At 27.8% G+C, this 9,877-nt stretch overlaps 1 protein-coding gene across 1 annotated transcript in view; it reads right to left on the minus strand.

The window, feature by feature from the left end:
• Positions 1–9,624, minus strand: part of LOC107453342 (uncharacterized) — a 40,891-nt gene extending 31,267 nt beyond the window's left edge. Inside the window, exon 1 of the mRNA XM_016070127.3 lies at positions 9,399–9,624. Coding sequence (XP_015925613.1) covers positions 9,399–9,490 — 92 coding nt within the window. The 5' untranslated portion in view covers positions 9,491–9,624. The remainder of the gene's footprint in view (positions 1–9,398) is intronic.
• Between the last annotated feature and the right edge of the window lie 253 nt (positions 9,625–9,877).

Raw genomic sequence — 9,877 nt, forward strand, 5'->3', positions numbered from 1 at the left:
TGTATTTTTACTTAATGTGTGATAATACGAACTATAACCTTGATATCCAGAATTTTCTATTAACAGCTCCAACGGAAAACTGACGAAATAAATGGTTCAAATACATCTTATTTACCAAATTACCAGAAATATAATTACCATTTAAGTACGGTACTTTAATTAGATGTTTCTTCTCTCCGTGTGCTATTTTAATGAATTTTGCAGAAAATAATTTAACAATGAATAAAATCAAAAGTTGAACATTTTATTATAATTTTACTTACTTTAATGACCTTTGATCTAACTACACTCTATAACAAAAAATTGACGCACCAAGAAGGAGTTGTCCGATTGAAACGAAAATTGGTGGATAGGAAGACAATGTACAGAATAGTAAATGATTAAAATTTCAGAACAATTGAATAATTTATTGCAGAGTTACAGTAACAAGTTCAATAAGGTGTTGACCCGCCTTTAGCCTGGATACAAGCTGCCACACGGCGTGGCATAGACCGATAAAGCTCCCGGATGGTCTCTTGCGGTATTTCCTGCCAAATTCGATCCAATTGTCGAACGAGGTCATCAACATTCCGTGCCAGATGCAATCGCCTTCCCATCATATCCCAGACATGCTCGATGGGAGAGAGATCTGGTGATCTGGCAGGCCAAGGAAGAGTTTGACAAGCTTGCAGACAGTTCATAGCAACACGTGCCGTATGTGGTCTGGCATTGTCCTGCTGAAAAACCAGCCCAGGGCGCTGCAAAAGGAACGGTAGCAAAACAGGTCTTAGGATGTCGTCGACGTACCGCTGTGCAGTAAGTGTACCTCTAATGACGACCAAAGGGGTCCGGCTGTCAAAGGAAATGGCACCCCAGACCATAATGCCTTGTTGAGGGCCGGTGTGGCGTGCAATAGTGAAGGCAGGATCCCCCCTCTGCCCTGTGCGTCTCCAAACACGTCTTCGATGATCGTCAGGACACAGTTGGAAGCGGGATTCGTCGCTAAAGACTATACGTCCCCAGTCGGCATCACTCCAGCCTGATCGAGCGTCGATTTTGCGCGTCTTAGTGCGTTCTTGGTGAGTCGATTTTTTTTTGTTATAGTGTGTATATTGTCAAGTACTAAGAATTAATATTAATGTCTTAAAGGCCAACCCCGTAATGTAAGTAATTGGTGTAGATGATATTTTAAGTTACGAAATCAGATACAAAAACATACTAACTGTGAATAATACCTCTTTATAGACGAATTTGGATTTTTCAACCTCTAAAGATAGAAGTAGTTGCATTTTAGAAAATATGTTCCCAATAATTTAGTCAGAAAAGTATTCTAAGTTGGCTCTCATAATGTCGATTTCACTTAATGTTCATATCACTTTTTGTGCATTTCACCATTTCAAAAAGTTGTATTTTTAAATTTCCATTTTTTGAGGATCTATTCTATGAATTCCCTTCCATTTTTTATCATTTAAAGTTACGTAGATTAAATTGATGTAAAAATTTGCATACATTACAATTCAATTTTTTTTTGAATATCAGTATATTAAATAACATAGAATAATGAGTAATGAATAATTGATTTTTTCATGGAATCATATTTGGCTGAAAATCCTGCAATGTCATGTCTTATGAAATCATGTTTTGATGTAGCCATGTTTGGTGTGTAAAAACTTTGTATTTCGCTTAAAGAGATGTGGCAAAATACTTTAAGAGAGGTAAAATTGTAATTAAAGGATTAAAATTTCCACTTCCCTCCTGACAAAATTGTCGAGACCACCTCTTTAGATTTTGGGATCCATCAAAAAAGTTGTATTTTTATTGATTGAACTGTAAAAATGTGCTTTTTCCTGTCTGATTTTGCTATTCAAAATATCCTCTGCGCTAATTAATTTGCTTTTTTAAGGTGATACCTTTAAATTAACAAGATTGCATAGTAATACGTGATAGTCCAATCATTTTATCCTACATAATTGGAATGTTGTGTTTTTTATTTTGTCTGGTGTACTTGTATCCAATAGAATTTTAGATTTGTTTCAGTTAGAATCAGTAGAATGTAAATAAAAAGATTTTTCAGAAAATGGCTGTTTGACACAACGAAAGAGGAGGTAAAAACTTCTTTAATTGGACTTTATTTTTGTAACAAACTGAAACAATTCTAAAAGTTAAGGAAACGTAGAAATATTATCCTTTATTCAACACATTTAAAACTTTTCCTTTACATTATTGAAAAGTTCATTTATAGTTTTATTTTTCCATAATAGTTCCAATTAATAGGAACTAAGAAAATCACTATTAATATTCGTTTTGATTTACTCAACTAAACTTATAATTTACTTCTGAACAAAATCAAAATGCATGTATGCGTGCTGTATCAGTGCCATGTCATCCATGATAGATAAAAACAAATTTATTAAATAATAGTTCTTATTTTCAAATTATAAGTAGAAAAACAATCGACGAAATATTGTTTAAAAAGTTTTAAAAAAGAGTCTTACAAAAAATCTACTTGCTTATGATGTACAGTACGGCCAAAAATGGACCTCCCTGAATAACTTTTGATCTAAAGATCGGATCTTCACTTTCTAGGACTCAATCTTAAAAGATTAAGGTCATGACCTCAAATATGTTAATTAATTAGTGGAGACTATGTTTTAAATTACTAAATCAGACATAAAAACGCACTTTCTCTGAATAAACCTACCTTTTTTCTACTGATTTAGATTTCTGACCTCCAAAATATAGGGCGTAGCCGCAATCTGGGAATAAAAGTCGCATATTTAAAATTAAAATTTTGGAACTATTTAACCGAATGAGCTCAAATTTTGAATTTAGCCATTTAAATTGACATATTTTAAAATGATGTAAAAATTGTATACCTTTCATTAAAATATTTTCGACTATTATTAAATGAAATAATTATAAATATTTATTAAAATTTATGTTTTGCATAGAATTATCTTTTGATAAACGATTTTTATAAGTGTGTGCAAAAGTTTTTAAATTAGCTTAAAAATTTCTCGAGATATGGCAAAATACAAAAAAATGAAACTAACTCTATGAGGTCCAAACTTAGGATCAACCAAACTATGTTGACCATATTTCCCAGAATTGCGGCTATCCCCTATATTTTGGGGATCAGATATTCAAATCGGTTGAAAAAAAGGTATGTTTATTCATAGAAAATACGTTTTTGTGTATGATTTTGCAACTTAAAATATTGTCTGCTTTAATTAATTAACATATTCAAAGGTCACCCCTTGAAAATTTAAGACTGAGTCCTAGAACGTGAAGATCTGATCATCAAATCAAAAGTTATTCATGGTGGTCCGTTTTTTTCCCCACTGTACGTAGCATACGGTTTTAAATCTAATTTGAAGCTAAATTTACAGATATATAAAAATAAACTTTGGAATAAAATTCATTTACTAGTTTAAACGAACTTGAATAATGTTTTACTGCCTAAAAAGTGTTCGAACTTGTAAGATAAATGATATATTTTTTATCCTATATTTGTTTCGTTTGTAATGTTTGTATTGTCATAATAAAGGGAGCTTGATGCATTATGGATTGTGTAAATCTTGTCGTTTGAATAACAATTCGTTTTTGCAAAGGAAATTGAAAAATAATGTATAGGATTTTCCTATCATAAATAAACAAACACATATTATCCTCAAATTGAAAAAAAAATGAATGAAGTGACAGATATATTGATTTAAAGTAGAGAGAAATGTCAAATTTTATATTAACTCACATTTTTACCTCATTATATCGAAGCTTTAATAAAATTTTCAAAGTCAAATTTTTGGGATATTTTTGTAGCATTTATTGAAATAAAACATTTTGCATAGTTTTAAATTAATTCTAATAGTTTTTAATTAATCTAGCATAGCATAGTTTTTAATTAATCTAATGTACTTTTATTGTAAGAGATTCAATTATGTGTTTGATATTTTGGCAAGGTAAATATTTTTTAATTTGAAACTAATTTTTGCAACGTTTTTGAAATTTGAAGCAACATATTTTAAATTTGCAACTATTAAAAATATTCATATTAATCGAAAAGGAGCAATAATGCGAAATTAGCTTCCTTAAAGTATATGAATAATACAAATCATACAATTCCCCAACTTAAGCTACAAAATTAATTTTTGGAAAATTTATGTTATGGTTTTTTAAAGTGATATGCATTCGGTTCGGTTTTTTAACCCAGTAAAGTACTTTTATTGTTAAATTCTTACACTTTAAAGGGAAATGAATTCTGAGGTGCGTGGTTATCCGTTGATCAGAGAATCGCATTTTGGAGTTCTATTTCTGACGCCGCTAAGACTCTCCGAGTACATGCGATATACGTGGAACAGATGAATCTTTGAGGTTGGTCGCTGAGCAGTGTCATGGGTACAAATATTTTTAGAAAATGTCCTTCCTCTTCAGATCTATGACTGAATTTAATAAGTGGTCATATGAATAAGTAGTATTGCCATTTATCTGTTGAGGTTTTGAGACAAAAGCGTATTTTCCCTTTTACTGTGCTCTGTTGTCAAACGAACGGTTCCCATTTCCGGTTTCATTTCCAGCGCTGGCGAGCTTGGCTTGTCCAAGTATCATTAGAAAAAACAATAAGATGACTTTTAGCTTAAAAACAAAATTAAGGAACTGTAAAGAAACATCTCTTTCTTGTATTACATAACTAATTATTTTAAACTCTTCTCAACTCTTTAAATCCTTCGTGAATACACGTTTATTATATTTTGACAAATATTCGATTTTACGAATTTTCATTTTTTTGTTTTATTGTTAACTCTTTGGCTATAATCATTTCTTCCATCAAAAATTTATATTTCTAAAAATAATCGTTTCCGTTAATAACTAAAAATGTAAAAACAAAAATGTAAAAAATTTAATCGTTTCCGTTAATACTAAAAATGTTCCGTTAATAACTATGTTCTGTTTAACTCACATAACGTCTAATAGAAGATATGTGGGTTAAACAGAACATCTGAATACTTTACTTCTAATGTAAATTTTTTTCACTAACGATTCGGGTCGATTGTCTTGTAACACTGGGGTACGGTACTCTTGGCTTAACTCAATATAAAGTTCGAATGTAGCTATAGATATGAATATTTAGCTAAGGAGTGCACGGAAGTTTGTTGTATTTTCCACCTTGAATTTTGAATATTGAACGCTTTTAGACTTTCACCGGAGAGCTAAGCAAAATTTTGCAACCAGCTTCTTTATCTGATTGTAATCATTCTCCTGCAAGAACGATATTGATTTTTCCTACTTTTAAAACAAATCTTGAAACTGTAAGGGAAAAAATGAAGTGGATATAAGACAATAAAAATTCCTGTTGGTTTTTATTATTTTTTTTTTTAAATTTAATTTTTATACTAAAACTTACTCGAAGTCAGATACCTTTAATTTTTAATGCAAGCGTATAAAATCAAAATAGAACAAAACATTAATATGTTTTATAAATTATACCAATTAAAAGTTCGTATGAATTTATATTTTTATATGCTCATAAAAATTAAAAATGTTAAAGCAATAATATTATTTTATAAATTTTGTACTATTTTTTTTAAAACTTTATAAATTATTTGAGCATATTAAATAGTCATTTTGACTGTTTTTGCCTTTCTGAACATGTTTGTACTTTTAATTTAAAATGGCAAGATTTTTACATATTTCCTGAAAATTAATGAATGTTATCGAAACTTATTTTCAATTGTTTAAAATTGAAAATAATCGAAAAATATACAATACGCAGTCAAAATGACAGCTAGTAAAATTTTGCTTTTCTGTCAATCTTCGAACTCGTGTTTTATAAAAAAGAAACGAATTTTATTCTTTCACATAATTTAACTGTAGGGGAATCTCTTTTCTTTTATCTATTTATTCAATATTTCATACTCAGGTAATGCCAAGAGCTACACATTTTTCCGTGAATTTAATTCTCGCCTTTCGTTTTTTTTGTTCTTGTATTTCACATTTTGAAAGAGCTGTGTTTGCACCCGGACTACATTATTTATTCGCATAGAAGAATATTTATAAATTCTACAAAATTTTCTAAAAAACGAATCAGATTGCTGTGCACAAACCAGCATTTCCGTTCAAGAAAGGCCAGATGTAGATTTGCGCAATATGTGACTAAAACCAGGCAATGTTAGAGCACAATTTTGATTCAGAAACAAAATTTGCTTACTATTCTTTTTAAAAGGTAGACCGTGAATAGAAAGTTTGATAAAAATTGTATTTCGAAACTCTGAAATCCTTATTTGAAAGCTTCCAGANGCAACAAGGGTCAGAATCATACATAAAAGGACTTTACATTGAAATATTTAGTTGAAATCAAATACTGAAAAATTATATACTAATTAACAAAGATTAATTTAACAACGAAGCTGAGTGTTGAAAATAATATTGATGATTTATAATAACATCAAGGAATAATTTATCAAGGAAGTTGAGTTGTGTTGAAGAGGATGTTGAACATTTATAATAGTATCAAGGAATAATTTGTCAAGAAACTAGAATCGTGTTGAAGAATATGTCAATAATTTATAGTAGTATCAAGGAATAATTTATCAAGTAAGTTGAGAGTGTTGAAGACGTTGATGATTTATTATAGTATCAAGGAATAACTTATCAAGGAAATTGAGAGTGTTGATGAGCGTGTTGAAAACGGAGAAATGTTCACGAATGTTTGTAAAAATTGACAAAAGATCGAAGCAGATCAACTATAGAAACTTCTTACAACAATAAAAAATCATATTAATAATATTATATTGATAAAAAAGTATTTTCCAGTCAGATAAACAATTTATGGAACTCATTTTAAAATAATACCAAATAGATAAAAGGATACTAAAAAAAAATTTTGCGGCTCATTTTAAATAATATTACGCTTTCTATTTGAATAACCCACTTATACTTAATAGATAGGTCCTTAAATCTAATTTTTTATTATGTTTGGATATAATGACATCTTACATAAAATATAATACAAATTTTAGAAATTTAAAAAAAAATGCTACTTTTTATGTGATTTGCTTCATAATTTATAAGCTGTAAAATAGTTTTTTTCCATTTTACTTGTTCCAAAGTAATAATAATTCCTGTATTCTTAAGTATATGCTATTCAATTAAACAAATCAGAGTCAATTTTTGATTCATAGTTAGTATAATGGGATAATAGCGTGTTGCATTAATAATAATAAAGTTCGAGAGAAAAAAAAATCAGCGCGAATTAAAAAAAAAAAAGGTTTTAAACAACGATTCAGTAAATTTTCAAAGTTTTTTTTTACATATTTCTAATAAATATAAATTGAGATTATATTGTTAATATATTTTGTAACCTTCAATCTTTTATTACAAAAATACATTAATTAAATACTTAAATTTCAGCAAAATATGTGAATTCACATCGTTTTAATGTACAAAAATTATTAAAATTCCTAAACGGTTGAAATATTAAATTATAATGTACATATATTTGTATTTTATGTTTTTTAAATATTAATATAAAACTTATTTATACAAAATTTAACTTAAAGTAATATATTTCAATTAAAGTGAAAATTTTTTTTTACCAATATGGTAAAATGTTTGCATAAAAAGTTTCAGTACAAATTGCACATTCCTTTTTGAAAAGTATAAAATATTGATATAATTAAGAAAAAATTATTGAACAATGAAAATAATTGAAAAAAAGAATAAAACTGTCTATTAAATCCAGCTCCTTGTAGCATTAAATTGTGCAACTTTTTTATTGATAGGAAAGCAAAACTAATGAAACATTTTTCTTTAAAGGCAACTAAAATTGGCCACTGCTGACTCAAATAAATTGACAATGAAATATAAGTTTAGCAATTCAGATTTTTTTTTACATAATAGGTATTAATGAAATGAAATACAAATTGCTTATTTTTTCTTAATCACACAATTTTATTAAGAATATTCAGTGCAAATTACACATTCCTTTTTAGAAAAGTATTAAATATTGATATAGTTGCTTAAGAAAAAAGATTATATTGCTTAAGAAAAATATTTATATACTTCTTACTAAAAAAATAAGTGCCAATCACCCATGCTATTTAAAAAAATAACAAAATTAGATACAAATGCTCAAGTCAAAAATATTTAAGTATTTTTATTAAACAGTAAAAATAATTAAAATTTAATAAATTAACTTTTTAGATCCAAATTTTTGATTCACCCCATTCTCAAACATTTAGTACCTAAAGTAACTAAGCTTGAGTAAGTTGAACACAAATAAGGTGTCAGTAAACTATTAAGTTTTACCCATATGGTAAAATATTTCTTAACTTATTCTAAAATAATTTAGAACCAATTGCCAATTCCTTCTAAATTAAAATATTAAAATGAGTTATAGTAATTTATTCACAAAAATAAATAGCATATTTTTATGAAATTATAAAAATATCTAAAAGAATATTAAATAACTTGTTAGATTTATCTTTTTAATACAGTCAGTCGTCAAACATTTCTTATCTAAGGTAACTATAGTTGGGTTTTTTCAACACAAATATAGTGTCAATGAATTATAAGTTTTATAAGTATGGTAAAATATGTATATTATTTATATTAAGAGACCGAATTCTTTTCACAAAAAATTCATAATATGAGTCATGGTAATTTAAATGAAAAATAAATTACAAATTTTTAATAAATAGGAAAAAAAAATTACATTTTTTTTAAATAACCTGTTTCATTCATCTTTTTTGATGCAAGAAATTTTGAAGCAATTATTACCTTGGGTGACTACATTCGCCCACTGTCCTCACAGCAATGATTAAAATCAAAAGTAAACTGCTTTCCATTCTGTTTACAAATATTCCCTTCATTAAAAGGAAAAAATTCCTTTAAAAAAAGACCTTAATGAAAACTTAGTTTATTACTTAGGGTAAGTGAACTTGACAAATATGAAGTGTAAGTCATAAGTCAAGTCATAAGTTTTACGAATATGGAAAAATATTTCTGCAATTTATATTAAAAAAAATATAGAAATAGCTGAAAATTCAGTTTATAAAACATTAAAAAAACGAGTTATGGTAATTTAAATTAAAAAAGGAATTTAAAAAATTAAGGTAATAAATTTTTTTAAATAACCTGTTGGATTCATCTTTTTGATTCATCCATGTTTAGCTACTCAGGGTAACTAAATTTGGCAAAAATCAAGTGCCAGTAAATTATAAGTTATATGAATATGGTAAAATATTTCTATAGATTATGTTTAAAATAATAACTGCAAATTCCTTTCACAAAAATTAATAAAACGCGTTAAGGAAATTTTAATAATTTAAAACACATTTTAAAAAACGAAAGTTATATAAAAATATTCAAGTAACCTGTTAGATTCATCGCTTTGATAAACCAAATTTTGAAACAATTCTTACCTAGGGTAACTAAATTCGGCCGCTGTCAGTGCAACAAGGGTCAGAATCAAAAATAAACTGCTTTCCATTCTGTTTACAAATATTCTTTTCATTAAAAGAAAAAAAATTCCTTTTTTCAAAAAATTGGAAGTCCCTGATGAAAACTTAGGAACTCCGGAATCTAGAGATCTGGGAGCCTTTAAACTGGATCTTCAAATCCTTGCTATCTCTCTTCGCTTAACGGCCTATGACGTCACAAGTGAGAGATTGGGGGAAATTGAACTTCAGGAACCAATGAGAGAATTTTTCAGTTTCACGTGATTCACAATTTCACATTGGTTTGCTTACAATTTACTAAAACGAGAAAGAAATTGTTCCGTCGTTATACTTATTTTGTTGGAAATATTTACGGCATTAGATATTTTTATTTTTATTTTTCATTCGGATGTTCTCTGAGGTCTATAATTTTGTTGATTTATTTTTAACTATAAAATTATATA

This window comes from Parasteatoda tepidariorum, chromosome 2 (genome assembly GCF_043381705.1).
Source record: "Parasteatoda tepidariorum isolate YZ-2023 chromosome 2, CAS_Ptep_4.0, whole genome shotgun sequence".
NCBI classification, from domain to species: Eukaryota; Metazoa; Arthropoda; class Arachnida; order Araneae; family Theridiidae; genus Parasteatoda; species Parasteatoda tepidariorum.